This window comes from Tricharina praecox (genome assembly GCF_024521635.1).
Source record: "Tricharina praecox strain CBS 144465 chromosome Unknown BZA05scaffold_20, whole genome shotgun sequence".
Classification (NCBI taxonomy): domain Eukaryota; kingdom Fungi; phylum Ascomycota; class Pezizomycetes; order Pezizales; family Pyronemataceae; genus Tricharina; species Tricharina praecox.
Window position 1 is genome coordinate 26,711 of NW_026250422.1, and position 15,801 is coordinate 42,511.

Consider the following 15,801-nt stretch of genomic DNA (forward strand, 5'->3'; position numbering starts at 1 on the left):
AAGAAAACAATGGGACCCTCCGTCATGGTTAAGGTCAATTGCAGCCACCAGACCAAAAAATAATAAGCGCAGCCGCGTCGACCGGGGCTGTCAAAGACGAAACCTGAGACAGTTTTCGGTTCCGTGTTCTAGCCCAATGCGAACTAGAAGCGCCGTTCCAACTAGTTAGCTGCAGAGGTTACACGAAAAACCGGGTAAACCCGCTAAACACCACCCCGCAACATTTTTTTGGCGGAGCGACACACACTCCCGGCCAGGCCAGCTCTACTCAATTCACAACCACCATGCGCCGCGCGATACTGTCCCGTCTCACCCGGCCCTGCGCCTGCACGCGCCGTCCTATTCTCGCGTCCACCGCCGCCACCACAATCTCGCAATCCGCACGCTTCGCCTCCGACAGCCCGTCCATCACCGAGCGCATCCGTCGGAACCTCTGGGGCACCGATGCTCCACCGGGCCCGAACGATCCGTACAAGCGGATTCCTTCCACCGGCGCAAAGGTCGTTGAGAATAGCGAGATAGAGATAGATCCCGAGTACCGCGAGGCGCTGGATGCAAGGGGACTGCCCATTGCTGGACTGGAAAAGCTGAGTGACATGTGGCTTATTGTTCCGTATGTATCATTCCCAAGGTGGAGCGAGGTAGATGAGGGTGGGGCTGACTCTGCGGCCGGGTATAGGTTTGCACCGAAAACGGAGACGGTGCTGCAGACCGAGGATATACATCGTGCCCTTCATCGGGCTGTCGTTGAGGTGTTCACGCTGCGATTGAATGGGAGGAGTCCGGTAACGGAGATTGGAATTAATACGCCTACGACACCGGAGACTGCTACGGGAGATGTGGAGATTGTAGTTACGGAGAGTGGTGAGGTGCGTGTTGAGTTTGCAGGGCCGGAGGTAGAGGAGGCGATTTTAAACTCGCTTGTGCCTCTTGCCGAGGAGGTGGAGGTGGAGGTGGAGGCAGATATTGTTGCCGAAACGGAGGTCGTGGCTGAGACCGCTGAGGCGGCAGAAACAGCCGTGGAAGCAGAGTTTATGGTCGAGTCAGATGAGCCACGGCCTCAGTGGCTCGAGCAGGGCCTCAGGGGCGAGGGCTGGGTCAGGCTACCAATATCGCAAGAACAAGTCAAGTTCGCGGTCTGTACCCCTTCGCGCTAGCTCTTTCGGCCATCAACCTTACTGACGCTCATCATAGATCATCAAACGTGTTCTCCAGCTCACCGGCCAGCGCATTCCCGACGCCGTAGCAACACAAACCAACACCGTCTTGGACCTCTTGAGACACCTTATCACTCCCCCTCCGCCTAAAAAGCTCGCCGACGCACTGGTGGAGACTGAGCTCGCCGAGCTTCCGAACGTAAAGCTGTTCTCGTCACGGATAAAGCCCATGGACAAGGAGCGGGTCATTGGTCGGGCTAGGCCTATCGAGCAGGTGGTTGATTACACTTACGAAGGCATTGACAAACCACAAAAGGCTTTCAAAGGGCATGTGGTGTACCGCTGAGAGGTTGTGGTTTGGTAGACGGTGTATTGTAATATAGTCGGGGAAGGATGGGCAATTTACGGTACCTAGATAGATCCTTGGGCTCGGTCCTGCTGCCGAAATTGGTTTCACATCACTCAAGCTTTGGAGTACTTACCCAAGTGTTTTGGTTGGTGTTGCCTACGACTGGACCGTTTACTTGAACATTATCCAGCAATAAGCGGCAGTTTCCCGCTGTCCGTGAGTGACCTCAAGTTGCAAGCCGGCGTTCCAGCTCCCATTCGACTACAATCTCACTCGTCGGCACAAGGGAGGGAGGCAGGGCGCTGTCGCGAGGAGCACTTCCCAAGCAGTTCGCTGAGATCACATGCTCCCAGGGTATATAGAACGCGCAAGAGCACAACGACCAGCGCAAAATACTCACCACCTCGAGGTAGCAAAAAATGATCACTACAGGGGTCGAACCTGTGACCTTGGCGTTGCATATCGTTGATATTAGCACCACGCTCTAACCAACTGAGCTAAGCGACCTTTGATGGCCGTTGAGCCCGGTGACCTATAATGAACGTGGCGGTTCAACGCCGTAGCATGAGAGGGGATAGCGTTGAGCAATGGCCCAGGAGGTTGCGGGTAGGAGCTTGCAATCAGTATTTGGCTTCGGAAATGATAATGTATTTGCGCGGGATAGGTATGCACTCTACATTGCTACAAGGAAAACACGAGACTACATTTGCTAGGTAATGTGTGAAGAAACAACCGGACAGTGCGGAAATAAGAGAAAGCGCAAGCATCAAAATGTGAGAGTGTGTTTGTGCGAGAGAAAGAGACAACAGAGCAGAGGGGAAAGTTTCCCGAGTGGGCACCCACCGACGCGGCCGCCACCAACTGATCAGTCGTCCGACATTGCGCTGGTCGAAATCTGACAAATGTGAGTGAGCGCGCTGGGCAGAGAGAAGGAAGAGAGAAACAGAGACAATATAGACTTGCCTTATAGTTCTCCTCGAGCACGTTGATGACATACTGATGGACCTCGTCCTTGTAGTTAGAATCATCCAACCTTCGCGGTGGAGGATTATTGGATCCAGGACGGCATAGCCCGAGACATCGAGACAAGGCAAGCATGTAGCTCTCACCCGACTCGATAAGTCTTCCCACTAGCTGACAAACTATGTCGTAATCCGCCTTGTTGTCGGCTTGGGTATTGTTAAGCGGACGTTCAGGTCTTCGAAGCATTTTCTGAACCAAAGCTCGATTAGGACGATCCCCAGGGAGAAAAGACACTTGTCGTACTCGGCGATTTTCCGCTCGTGATTTATCGTCAATGTTTTCTGTCTCGATACACTTGCGCAGCTGCCAAATTCTTTTCGAACGAAGGGGTTATTGACGATGGGCTCGGGTAACCAGGTCCCGTCTATCGCTCGAAGTTTTGCATCCTGGCGGCCGCAGAACAGTATATCTTCGCTACACCAGCCTTCTTCAAGCCACTTTGTGCCGTGTAGCTGGACAGCAGCTGAGGCAAGCTGGACTTCGATCTGAAGCCTTTCGTTGAGCCCAAGAACACCGTTACGAAGGAGTTCTTGCAGCGAAAACGTGATGGCGATATCAGAAACTGCCAACGGTTCCATGGGCGGTTGCATGCGATGCCACTGGTCACGACCCGGATCCAGTATTCCGACACTGTATTCGCCGAGCTGTCGCTCCGCCCGATAACACAGGTTCTTTATCTCCTTCCCGAAATTTAGCGGGAGGGAGATTGGGGGATTTTCACGCCCTGAGGAGCTGCGGTCTTGAGGCCAGGACCAAACGAAACCCTTTTTGCCAGAGGGGTTGCCGCCGCACTAGAAACGTCAGCTTGTGTTCAAACCTCTCAGGCGAAAGGGCAAGCTTTTGCTCACGCTAAGTGTTGCCCGCTCTTGAAAGTGTGCTTTGTAGATGTGGTCCGGACTGCAGGCTGATTATCCGAGCTGAAAATAGAACCGACTTTGCTGCCGAATTTCTTTTTGACTTGCTGCTTTGGTTGGTGGGGCTTGATGACCGGTGCTGGTTGTAGTTTGACTGCGGGTACTGTGGGTTTTTCAGCCTCGATTGGCCGGAACCCTGAGCCGTTGAAATCCCATGGCGTCCGACTCACCATCGCGTTTTTAAGATCATATGAGAAGGTGACCTTGAACCTCACAGCTCCAGCAGCCCGTCCTTGCTTGTCGATAATGCTCTGCAGTCGAAGGTTGACGATGTGTGCAGCATCACATGTGCAGGCCGGAGCTTCCTGCAACCTCATCTGAAATACGCCATAAATAGTCATGGTATACTGGCGCACCAGATCATAGGCCTCCGGGAGGTGTCATGTCTTTTTGGATACGGAAACTTCGGCAGGACACGTTCGTAACATTGCCAAGGTCGCAAGTTCATGGTTGATCTGGACGATATCTTGGTGCAGTGAAGAATAATCTCCCTCTTTTGCGACAAACTTGATCTTCATCCACAACCGCTTCTTGGACTTTGTTTCCAGCAACGCCGGCTGCAAAGGATCATGATCAATATGTACGTGACGGAAGAATGAGGGAAGAGCTCCATACTTCAAAGTTCTCGTTAAGTCTCAGTCCCTCAGCCAATTCCCTAAGCTTCGAGTTAAATTCCTCCATATGTCGCCTAAAAATCTTGGTCCCCAGTGACCCAAGACGCCGCTCCAGATTTTCGGCGATGGTGGTGCCTTCCCAGCCATTACCATCCAAAAGTTCCTGCAGTTTCTTGGGCGGAACAATATCTCCGAGCAGGATTTCGAATGTGTTCTCGAGCTTCATAGCTTCCACCTCAATCTTTTGCACCAGACGTCCCAAAGCTCTTCGGTAGCCGAAGACCTTACGACTACCATCGTCAATCTGTCGCAGCCCGTTCAAGAAAAGCGGAAGTATGGCCAAGACGAGTCCGGCAACCTCCATGACGGGATGTCTGCGGAATCGGGGCAACAGCAGAGTGTCTCCAGCCTCGCCTGCGGTGTTGGCGGGATTCCTCGTATGTAGTGGGCACGACTGGATCCGCGTATCGGTATATAGGTAGGTATAGATATAGCCCGTCTGGCAAGCGCTCATTTCAGTCAGTGCAATATCAAGTGAATAAGTGACAGCGCAATTACTCACGTATAGTGAGAAAGAAGAGCTTCGTTCTCGCCGGCGGGAAGCAGAAGTGATGGCGTTTAAAGCCTCGGCCCCGCATTTACGATCTCTAAGCCTCATGCTAAGAGTAAGTACCGTAGGTATGTCGTGTTCTGTTCTTGAGGGATGTGATTGGCCGACCTTTCTGCTGCATGTCCTGCCGCAGAAGGATTGGTTCGAAGCCTGTGCGGATGTATCGACAGGGTGGAGTAGATACGTCAGATCCCCTCGCAATCCATATCCTACAATTCAAAATCTAAGTCTCATTTCTTCCTCCATCAGCGAATTCGGGTCCGCGTATGTGCATACGTACGTGCAACCACCGAAATGTCGACCTTTTCCGCTTATCGCGAGCGCATGAAATCCTTTCAGCATCTCTTCGACTCGCTCAGGCTAGGAAGCCCCGGAAATATCCCTACCAAGCTTCGCGAAGATGTCGGTCGATTCAGGGTGTGGGCGGAGAATTGTGGAGCGCATCGACAGAGCAATAACCAGATGTCACTCGATCGTCGCCTACGGGGAGCTTCGAAGGTGAAGGATATGGTCGTGAAGCTGTTGGGTAGTCTGAATGACGTTCTAAAAGACGGTAAGCGGATCTCAAGCCCAGCCAGTACTCGAGCAGAGTAGGTAGTAGCAGTGGGTCTGAGCTGATATCATGAATAAGCGCTTTCGGCCGGATCCGCCAAAACGTTGGCAGATGGGCTTCCGGTGACTGGCGGAATGTCGGAAACGCAAGACCCAGAAGACAGCGACTCCGATTCGGACCCGGATACAAGCGACGAATTCGAAGAGTGTCTACTTGACGTTTCCAATATCATCACCTGTCTCTATAACACCTCAATCGCGGTCGCAAATCCGGCACCACGAGACCGGTTGGAAAAGTGCTCCTTCATCGACGTCTCGCATTATCACGGCCCGATGTCGACCATGTCGATAATAAGTTTCCAGATGCTGAAGACTTTCTGGTGGAACGTCTTGGGAGAGCAAACTTCAAACGCCGCCAACTTCTCAGTTACTACGAAAAACATCATGAAAAGATTGTCGGACGCCCCCGGCTGGAGCTGGCCGTGACAACACTCGACGATTCTGGCGTCCTTGAAAATTTAACCGTCGCCTACGCAACTACGCAAGCGGTGACTACTGTCTCGACGTTTCTGAAGGGTGGACAAGCGGCGGCGGCTAGTGGTGGTGACCCTGCAGAAACGGGCATAGCGGTGGACGGAGAAAGTATATTCCCTATCGACCCAGATCATGGTTGGACCGTAGAGGACGACACTCGGTCCGTGACATCGTATGCGTCCTCTATGGGAGACCCCAACAGGCTTCGCGTGCCACCACCGCCTGACCAAGAATCCTCGTTGGAGGGAACACCTTTCGAGTGCCCATATTGTTTTTCGTTGGTGAAGATTCAGGGTTGGCAGTCATGGAAGTAAGTCCGGATTCTCAAAAAAGAATAATTGAAGGACTGAATCGCTGACTCCTATGGTCATTAAAGACGGCATGTCTTCAAAGATCTCCGGCCGTATGTGTGTACTTTTCCAAATTGTCAAAGGTCAGAGCACCTGTTTGAACGTATGCACGAGTGGTTTGAGAATCCAGCATCGGAGGGAATGGTTCTGCGGCACATGCCAGGAGGGTTAGTCTTCCAGTACAGCGTTTGCACAACACGTCGTCGATTCCCATGAAGACCGGATCGGATCTACCCAACTACCTGTTTTGGTGAACAGGTCCGAAATAGCAACAGAGTCGAAGCAGAGTTGCCCTCTGTGTGGAAAGAATAATCTTACTCCTCGTATTCTTCAGCGCCATATCGGACAGCACATGCAACAGATCGCGCTATTTGTGGTGCCTAATTCGATAGAGGAGGATGAGGAGGGGAAGATGATGAGGATGGAGATGAAGGATCTATAGTCACCCTTGCATCGAAATATATGAATCAGGGTCGGTGGAAGGAGGCCGAGGTGCTGGAGGCGCAGATCATGGAGATACGGATGAGGGTGCTCGGCCAAAAAACATCCAACTACCTTGGCCAGCATGGCTAGCCTTGCAACGACATACAGGAAGCGGGGCCGGTGGAGGGAGGCAGAGGGACTGCAGGTGCAGGTTATGCAAATAAGGATGAGGATGCTCGGCCAAGAACATCCAGATACTTTGGCCAGTATGGCCTCCCTTGCATTGACATACAGGAAGCAGAGCCGATGGAAGAAGGCTGAGGGGCTGGAGGTGCAGGTGATGGAGATAAGGATGAGGGTGCTTGGCAATGAGCATCCAGATACCTTGCAGAGCATGACCAGTATGGCCTCCCTCGCATTGAAATACAGGAAGCGGGGCTGGTGGAAGGAGGCTGAGAGGCTGCTGGAGTCGGCCTTGGAGGCGAGTAAGAGGGTCCTTGGCAAAGAGCATCCAAATACCTTAAAGATCACGGAAAACCTTGCATCTATATATATTTCCCAGGGTAAAATCGACGAATTCGTCGAATTAAGGGAACAAAATCGCCCTCTCAACACCGTCGGCTTCCATATATATGGCGGATCTGATGTCTACTACGAGGACTAGGGAACGACGACATGTTTATAAGGAGTGACTTTATTTTTGCGAGGTATTCCTTTCCCTTTTATTTTCTTAGCATGCGCTAACTCTTTCAGGTTTACGGAGAGGCTTCCGTAAGCTTGTTGGAGTTGTACATTTGGTATTCGTGCAGATCATCATTAGCTGGCGTTGATGTGGGGGTAGGCTAGCTGAATTCGGTCATGTACACGGGTGCTACCTAAGTGTTGTTGCTTTTACCGGTGATTATCTTCCGGAGATACATCCACGCATCATACAACTGCGTATTATGTATATTCACAACTGGGGGCTTGGTTTCTGGAAGGGAGGGTTAGGTGTGGAGTCCGTCGGTATACATACAGAAAAAGATCCCTGATATGTAATGGAGGGAGCGCGGGGGTTGAGGCGCCTTGGTGTTGCGGTGATCGGCGAAATGGAGGGACCTTATTGATGGCTTGCGTTGGCAGGAGAGACCGGGGAAGGGACCTAATGTTATGGGGTGTGATCCGGATTAAACCCGATGCGGCGGGCGAACGTTGAATTGTTTTCTAGATATTGTTTCTGTTCTGTTCTGTCTATCCGTCTTGTTTCCTTCTGTTCATCATCATCATAGACCATCCACAGGATTAGTCAACCTTTTTGCGTCATCCTATTTTTTGGTCTCTCACTATTAAAGTAACTACGGTCAGCCTCCACTACGGTCTAAGAGTGAAAGCCGTCATGCAAAACCTCCCGCCATTTGTGCTACCGAATCTGGTGGACGAGGAAGCCGAAATATGGAGAACGTGAGAACACATAATAGAAAGAGGTGGAGCAAGGAGTGAACGAGAGCTTGAAATAAGACGACTCACCAGTGTTTCCAAAAACTGGATTGATTCGGGTCGCCGAGTGATAAAGCTTGACATGCAGGCTGGATTTAGTGGTCGCATACTACTATAGTAATCCTTCCTCCCTTCCGCGTCTCCCCAGAGGCAACCCCAGAGCTCCAAATCATTTAAAAGGAGCTAGTTAGAGGTCAAGGTGTTCGCTGTTGAATCTACACGGGCACTATGTACAGCCCCGGGAATGATCCGGCATCACTCGTTGTTTTTGACGTCTGAGTACATTAGGTAAGTACCCTGTACTAGGTATGGCGGGATACATCCGAGCATGCGGCGCTTGGGCGGTGCAGCCGCGTCCACTGGGGTTTCTTTCTCTCGGTTTCGCCAGAGTGTCGGGGAAGTTGGAACTAAGTGTTGGTAGTTACTATGTGCCAGGATTAGACCTCCGGAAGGCTCACGATCCTGAAGGTTCCTTACACTGTACGGACGATATGTTGGACACATACAGTGACCCCGTGACGCACCGTACGCATCTTGGAAGCCGGAGGGGACGGGGATAGCTCCTATGTATGTAGGAGTATTGTGTCTTGAACTGGATGGGCGTGTATGTAGAGGCCTTCTCCGACCTACCGGACGAGAAGCATGAGAATCGACAGAAAATCGTCTACTATCCATCCATCCATCCATCCATCCATCCATTCATTGCCCCTTTTCCTAAGTTTACCCCGAAGTACGTTCGTGATAGGCTGATACGTACAAGCAGCCCCGCCTACCCCCGTAGTAGAAGAGATTATCGCAGATGAGCACCTTGCGTGGCTCTCCGCCATCGAACAAACAGGCTCTAAATCCGTTTGAGGTTAACAGCCAAGGCTTAGGGGGAGTGGTGGAGTGGCCGCCGGTGTGCGTGTACCGGTAGTAGAACGGCAACGTCTGCCGCCGTAGGAGCGGCACGACGTTGGGATAAACTGTCGTGATGGTTCGCAGGGATTAGCCATGCACAGCGGGAGCCTTGCTTGGTCTTATTAATACATAAGCACATACGTCCAGGAAAGGCGGATGGATTAACTAGGTATAGCCTGGGATGAGTTATTCACTGCGCGTATGGTCTATGGTCTGGAGGAAGCTATCGGGATTTGCACTGATTCCCGTATACGTATCGTATTATGTACATACAAAGCAACTCGAACCCAGGCCGTTTCTTCATACGGTACGGTATCCCTCACCCTGGAAATTGCTAATTGTGAAAAGTACTCTTTCACGAGTATGACAAGGGAGATGGAGAGATAACTTTATGTCAACGGAGCCTCTTTCGTAGGCATCCGCATACTATCGAGAGAGAGAGAGATAATTCAGTTTATTGTCGCATACGGCCGCATACCACTGATCTCGTTTCGTCTTTTTCCGAAACATTAGGCAGTCCGAGTGACCGTTCATGATGAACCCGAACGAACTATCCACTCTGATGGTAATCCAACGATATTTCCGGCTGTCTGTCTGAAACATTTCCCCCCTCCCCCCCTCCACCCTGTCTGATGTCGAGTTTCAGGTAGCTTCCCCCGTGACCATGGATGCAGCGGGTGCGTGTGCATCATCACCACAGGGAAAAATCTACGGGTGTGCTGTATTCCAGAATACCATTGCGTCTCGAGCTTCGGATCACAACTCTCCGACACCTCCCCACCATCTCCCCCCGTCGGCATCCAATCCCATACTTGCTAGTGTCTTGTGCAAAGGCCGTATCGACATTAAAATGCTATGGTTCATCAACATACAATATGCAAAGTATCTACACGAGCGCAACCGGCGGCGGCGGCGGCTGCAGCGGCGGCGGCAGCGGCTACGCTTCCGAAATCCTCACTTCCGTCCGTTTGACGATTCCCGCCAGCCCGTCAAGGTCACCTCTGGCGTCGACAGCGGAGCCATCATCGTAGTTCCCCTCAATATCCGTGGTCATGGGGGCCGACACGCCCGCGAACCGCTCGGTCGAGGAGGAACAGTCATCGGATTTCGAGAACATACTTTCCAGCGGGATGCCGGGCGCGCCGCCGCCGCCAGTGCGCGAGAAGTTAGCGCCCGAGCGCGAGTGGTACGTGTTGATGGACGGGAGGTGTGGCGGCTGCCGCCCGCCGGTGCCCTGCGAGCTGCTGGCGATAGAGCTGCCGAGGAGCCTGGGCATCACTTTACGTATCGCTGGGCGCAGCGTCGGAATGCTGCTGCACATAATGCCGACGTGGATTTCGATCGTCATCCAAAGCGCTGTATCGGATACGTTGTCTATGGGATGCGTGCGACGTTAGGGGCTGGTTATGATACTACCCAGGAGGGGGAGAATAACTAACACGATGGGTCGATGGGACGGTCTTTCCCGATGGCAGTCCCAATGCGAAGGGCGTAAATAAGGCGCACAATGGCAGCGATCCACACCCTATATAGGTACTTGGGATGAGCGGAGCCGACAACGAAAAACCTCCCCAGCCAAAGTTGGAGAGGAATCGAAGGAAGAGAAAGCTTACAGAGCGCCCAAGGCGAAAACGACGGCAAGACCGTATTTCTGCCCCCAAGGCAAGCGCACCTGCCAGATGATCTTGAGCGGCGCCAGCCACACCACGAAGTCCATGAGGATGTTGACCACGCCGTATGAACTCTGCAATGTGAAGTAATCGAGGCACCCATTGGAGCCACCCGTATTCATCCAGAACATTTGGGGGTGAATTCCGCAGAGGAACGTATGCAGGAAAACGAACAGAGTCGTACAAGTCGCCGTGAAGCCGAATATCACCCAGAAGACCGTGCACATGCGGTACGACGGCGCCAGTCGGATGAGCTGGAGGACGAGGGATGCTCTCGCGAAGCCGAGCCCCAGAATGTAAAGTATGTGGATGATGTAACTGTACTGCACCGACGTCAGTAAGAGGTGACGGTGAGGACGGACATCATTATTGAGCATAGTACATTGAGTATGTATTTTGTACATATCATACCTTCAAGATTATCCTCATGTTTTTGTAGCCGACGAGCCATATATGGTTACCCAAACCGAACGGCACACTGGCAGCCATCAGTCCCGTAATCGTTATCGCTATCATCTAGCACACTGCCGTCAGCACCCCCGAGAAAGGGATCGTATGATTTGTTTGGGAGACGGCCATATGGCGTACCGTAGCGATGACGATGCAGTAGTCGTCGCGGCCAAGGATCCTCATGATAAAGGCCCTGCCGTATACTCGAGTGCTCACGATTAACAAGGCCAGCGCCGACAGGGCGATGGTGGTGGTCGCCAGCAACGGTCCTCTGTTATCGTCCGGGAGGCCCATGGCTGCCGCCTTGGCTGGCGGTATAAGCCCGTCGTACAAGCTGATGTTCGACGACATTGAAGGGATCGCTCGAATGGAAAGACATCACTCTGGTGCCTCGCATGGCCCACAGGGCATAAGCGACTTCATATACCTGATCCCCCCTCCTCCATCCCCCCTGTGAAGAAAAGCGGCTTTGCGACTAGTGTAGAGTGCCTATGTACGCAGAGTAGAGTATTTACTAGCCGTAGCCACCTCCTATGTAGAGTACATCTACATATGCCCCTAGTTACCGACTCGAGCCAGCTCGCGATGCCTGGATCCAGCCCACTACCTACCTAGTCGGCATCCCCGGGCTGCTTGGATCCTCGTGGTGGGCATAAGTGTAGTGCTATAACCAACTACTAGGTATAGAACTTCGAGAATGCAGCTGGTTCCTTGGCCCAAAAGCCTTTTCCGTAAGCAGTAGCATTTCCACCGAAACCATCCGGCTCGAGCAAGATTTGCACGTCTCAGAAATCCCCATCGCACTAAAACCGTGCAGAGACGTTATGGCGAACTTACCATGAGTTGCATCGGGCGACAGATCTTGCTCCTGCGACCACTCCACAATTCCCGGGGGGCAAGTCGGTGGGCAAAAGATGCTCGAATCAGGGGCCGGGACCCTTCTGCTGATGGGGTAGCTAGGTAGGTGCAGTACAGGGTGATATCTACCACGTTGTGGTTAGCAGGTAACTATCATACCTAGTAGGTGCCACGCGAAAAATCGTTTCGCTTGGCTGGAGTACTACATATATGGTACCCACCTATTAGTTACCTAGGTAGGTAGTAAGCTGTCGAATCCTCCCGCTCGCGATGATTCGAAACGATCCGGGAAACCTCCCAGTTCCCCCCATCATTCGGCGTTCGAGAATCTCGGCAGTATTTTCGAATCCTGCAGTCCGCGACGATTCGAAACGATCCGGAAAACCTCACAGTTCCCCCACTATCTGGCGAAGTTTGAGAATCTCCAACAGTATTTTCGCCTCTTTGGCGAGCGAGCGAGGGCCAAACAGTTCCCCTGGGGCCCTGGCCACTGGCCAACCGTGGCAGTGGACCGTCCGGGCCGTGGTTCGTACATGAGTAGTTATCCTACATATGTATAGTGGAACTGTAGATCTTGTAACTAGGTACCTAGGATTATACCCACCTAGGTACTGCACGGATCCCGCAGCTTTCGAGGGAGGTCTGGTCTCTCCATCCAGTCCTCCAAAGAAAAGTATGTAGGTATCCATGTGAGATCCTGTCCACCAGGCAACTCCAACCTCCTGTGGGATTCCCACTAAACCACCTGCGCGTCTCGAGCGCTCTCAGCCTTTCACCGCCGATACCGGCTGAACAGACCGGTTGATGTTGGGTGAGATAGTGAGGTGACGGCCAGCGCGTTCGATTTCCGCAGGGAAAGTCTACGTTGTGCGAGCCGGGTCAGTTGAAACACAAGACGCAGGTGGGGGAGGGGCACCGTACTTCGCTGGTATGACTTACATACTTACTCTGCTGCCGTTCGTTACATAACTATCCAGCATCAAAGTACATCGTGCTGTGTGTGCATATCTACATATGTAGAGCAAGACTTCGGAGATCTCGACAGGACCCCCAAAATCTGGGGGCCTGGAAACAAGACCCACCGTCCCGGGTTCACCACCGGGCGGAGGCTGATGTTTTTGACTGTCTGTATGTAATCTAGGTAGGCAGTCAGCATCTGCGGGCGACTCATCCGATGGCGGTAGGTATGTGCGTAGAGTATCTACATACCTTGCAGAAACATTACCACGGCAGTTGATCTCTGGCAGGGCCGCGTGCTGTGCTAGGCAGGTAGGTGGATATGTAGAATTATGCGCCCACTGCCCACGCCCATATGATAGATACCGGTACATACAAACCTATGTCGCTTTGCCAGAGTACAGCACATACCGTTCCTACCGTATCCGCTCGATAGGTAGGTCAAAGGTTTCTGCCCCACTTGCGATCCGAATCCCAACATGCGTACTCTTCATACCCTACCCTTCCTACGCAGTGCACCACGCGATTCGAACAGATACGGCGAATCGATCGCATCGCTGAGGGGGACGCCATAGGTACGGTACCATAGAGTGCGTACTCAGCTGCCGGGATTTGTTCCCGAGCACCTAGAATCCTAGATAACTATCCTCAAACAGAATTTGCCATTCCAATCATCAATGATCCTGATCCAATCGCGACCTACGAGAGCTCGGCCCTCTTGCTAGCGACGGCGAATCCCTCGCGGAATGAGGGGCCATCCACGGTAGAGGAGTGACTAGAGTTCCTAGATGAACATCCCATAGCAACGGGGCTTTCCGCGGGAACCGAACCGGGAGAAATAAGCGAGCCCAAACGTCGCAACACAAAATTTTATTCGTCACCATCATGCCCCACCACACAGAAACTTGTTACTTACTCCACTTATCTAGCTCTCGACTTCCCCAACCACCCGCAAAACAGGTGAGTACTGTGCTAGTATAAACCGACTTTGGAGATCTCCGAGACACGCCATGGTTAACCATAGTAGTAGGTGATGACAACTCCTCTGTCACCCCGTTCCTTCTCTTGAACTCTGTTTTCTACTCTAGAGGAAGTGGTGTTATTTGAACCTAAAGAGCGTGATGCAAGTCCTTGTGGTTTGAAGGTGCATTCCCATGTATCATACGAATGATTTACCCACCTATGTAACCAAGCTGACCGAGACAGAGATGCCCCACCATATCTAGTGAGTTGGTGAATACCGCCGATGTAGTACTGTGCATACCCCATGTGGAGACTTCCGGAGCTACATATGGTATTTGCCACTGTGGATGCATTCGCATTTCGCCCCACGGCCCCTCTTCGGCAACGGTGGCCAAGTATGCACAGGGGGATTCGCAAGCCTTTCGGCATCGTTTCGGGTACCATGTACTAACCAGTTCGACCGTTCGAGCCCTCCCCCCAACGCCAACGCCAACGCCAACGCCAACAGCCCGAAAGTCTGGAGAACTACCTGGTTGGTTGCAGCCGAAATCTTCGGGGATCTCGAGTTCTAGCGATATCTTACTCTAATTTGCTCAGTGGGACCTCCCGCTTAACTAGGGCCTTTGAGGAAAGGAGCCACTCCTCCTACTACTACCCAGGTATTGTAGCCTGCGCCGCCACCTCGAACACCACCGCGTCGTCGCGAAGGAAGCAGCACTTGTCGTCCGGCAGAACTTCAGGACCACGAAACCTTTTCTTCTTCTTCTTCTTCTTCTTCTTCGACGTTTCCAAGCTGGGGATCTTGCTGCTGAGCTGCTCCCGTCAGCCCAAAAGTCGCCCCGAGAAAGTTGCAGGAATCCCTCACTGAGACAGCATACGTCCAGATGTCAGCCAGCATAAGCGATCATGGGAATCCAGCACTCAGCCTACATACATACCTGGTAGAATCCAGCATCTATGTTAGCGCCAACAGCCAGGACCTGCGTGATTCGCGAGCACTCCGCCGCCGTCAGCCAGACCGCCACCACGGTTCGACGCAAAACGCAAAACGCATGACCTACAATTACAAACCGATCCTGGCGAATAATTCGTGGCTTTGAGGTCGATTGCGGGTGAAGCCCGTTCTGGATCTGTTGTCACGAGCCGTGTCACTACTGAGATACCGCATCATGATGGTTCCACTCACGCTCAACTATGATTCAGCTACCTAGATATATACATAGGATCCAATTGGTCAGTCCGCGACACAGGCGGGCAGACTAAAAGACCCCCAGAGCGACTAGATGCTTGGGTACGCCCGTGTAGAGTATTGAATTCTGAGAGGCGGTATCGGTGGCGCCTGCATGCGGATTCTTGGTACTCTAGCTCTCACCGCATATATACTTACGCGGATTGGATCATGAGGATCGTGCACAGTACCAGTACTCGACGATAACTACCGGGGGTGCGGTAAGCATTTTATTTATCAAGATCATATTTGAACAGGTCGATTTAAACGTCTTGGAGTGTGCGTTTTCTTTTTTCTGTGAAAAATTTTCCGATTGCAGTTAGCCGAGTAACCTCCGACTGGATCATTTCCAGCACTGGCACTGGCACTGAACTCATCGTCTCGCACTGGGCAGATCGCCTCCGATGTGAGTATAGGGGAGCCAGTCCTGCGTTGAAACCGCTAAAGCCTTTTGGGCACAGTAAATAAAAAAATAAAAAAATACAGCGCCACAGTACTCTACTCAATGGATATCCGTTCAGGGGGACATCCTTCCGCAGACGCGTTACCATCACCAAACATTCACCACGCAAGTACACACTTTCCCCGACGCCGATAGCACACTGTCTCCACCACGAATCATCCGCTGGTAAGTTCACTGTCTTCGCTGTCCGACTGACAGCTCCTGCTCTTTGGTAATTTCCTCGTTGCGGATACCACAGTTTTGCGTCGCGGATACCACAGTTTCGTGCCGCGGATAGGTACCCCCGTGTTTTTGCCGACTCACTGCGAAT

At 52.3% G+C, this 15,801-nt stretch overlaps 5 protein-coding genes and 1 non-coding gene across 6 annotated transcripts; 3 read left to right on the forward strand and 3 right to left on the reverse strand.

Annotated features, from left to right (window-relative positions):
* Window positions 1-242: 242 nt before the first annotated feature.
* BZA05DRAFT_475475 (ribosomal subunit 39S-domain-containing protein) lies at window positions 243-1,632 on the forward strand. The gene is made up of 3 exons (XM_051488194.1): window positions 243-613; window positions 680-1,136; window positions 1,195-1,632. The coding sequence occupies exons 1-3, from the start codon at window positions 285-287 to the stop codon at window positions 1,501-1,503; spliced, it is 1,095 nt and encodes a 364-aa protein (XP_051337442.1). The 5' UTR covers window positions 243-284; the 3' UTR covers window positions 1,504-1,632.
* Window positions 1,633-1,926: 294 nt separating this feature from the next.
* Window positions 1,927-2,013, reverse strand: BZA05DRAFT_t235. The gene has a single exon. It is a non-coding gene; the product is annotated as a tRNA-Ile (tRNA).
* Window positions 2,014-2,371: 358 nt separating this feature from the next.
* Window positions 2,372-4,421, reverse strand: BZA05DRAFT_446717 (uncharacterized protein; the record flags this gene model as incomplete). Its single annotated transcript, XM_051487100.1, has 5 exons — window positions 2,372-2,401; window positions 2,697-3,320; window positions 3,614-3,760; window positions 3,842-4,000; window positions 4,059-4,421. 5 exons carry the CDS (start codon window positions 4,419-4,421, stop codon window positions 2,372-2,374), a joined length of 1,323 nt encoding a protein of 440 aa, XP_051337443.1.
* A 540-nt stretch (window positions 4,422-4,961) lies between these two features.
* Window positions 4,962-6,545, forward strand: BZA05DRAFT_446718 (uncharacterized protein; the record flags this gene model as incomplete). The annotated part of the gene is made up of 5 exons (XM_051487101.1): window positions 4,962-5,220; window positions 5,299-5,606; window positions 5,672-6,063; window positions 6,130-6,156; window positions 6,362-6,545. 5 exons carry the CDS (start codon window positions 4,962-4,964, stop codon window positions 6,543-6,545), a joined length of 1,170 nt encoding a protein of 389 aa, XP_051337444.1.
* Window positions 6,546-6,794: 249 nt separating this feature from the next.
* Window positions 6,795-7,190, forward strand: BZA05DRAFT_446719 (uncharacterized protein; the record flags this gene model as incomplete). The annotated part of the gene is made up of 1 exon (XM_051487102.1): window positions 6,795-7,190. The coding sequence occupies one exon, from the start codon at window positions 6,795-6,797 to the stop codon at window positions 7,188-7,190; it is 396 nt and encodes a 131-aa protein (XP_051337445.1).
* Window positions 7,191-9,780: 2,590 nt separating this feature from the next.
* Window positions 9,781-11,771, reverse strand: BZA05DRAFT_117567 (uncharacterized protein). The gene is made up of 5 exons (XM_051478645.1): window positions 11,161-11,771; window positions 10,984-11,088; window positions 10,516-10,895; window positions 10,342-10,427; window positions 9,781-10,276 (listed from the first exon to the last, which is right to left on the reverse strand). The coding sequence occupies exons 1-5, from the start codon at window positions 11,371-11,373 to the stop codon at window positions 9,840-9,842; spliced, it is 1,221 nt and encodes a 406-aa protein (XP_051337446.1). The 5' UTR covers window positions 11,374-11,771; the 3' UTR covers window positions 9,781-9,839.
* Between the last annotated feature and the right edge of the window lie 4,030 nt (window positions 11,772-15,801).

Coding starts and splice junctions, on each gene's coding strand:
- BZA05DRAFT_475475 (XM_051488194.1), top strand. CDS start 285: ATGCGCCGCGCGATACTGTCCCGTCTCACCCGGCCCTGCGCCTGCACG. Junction 614..679: donor GACATGTGGCTTATTGTTCC/GTATGTATCATT, acceptor GGCCGGGTATAG/GTTTGCACCGAAAACGGAGA. Junction 1,137..1,194: donor AAGAACAAGTCAAGTTCGCG/GTCTGTACCCCT, acceptor CGCTCATCATAG/ATCATCAAACGTGTTCTCCA.
- BZA05DRAFT_117567 (XM_051478645.1), bottom strand. CDS start 11,373: ATGTCGTCGAACATCAGCTTGTACGACGGGCTTATACCGCCAGCCAAG. Junction 10,896..10,983: donor ACATGAGGATAATCTTGAAG/GTATGATATGTA, acceptor ACGTCGGTGCAG/TACAGTTACATCATCCACAT. Junction 10,428..10,515: donor GTTTTCGCCTTGGGCGCTCT/GTAAGCTTTCTC, acceptor GTACCTATATAG/GGTGTGGATCGCTGCCATTG.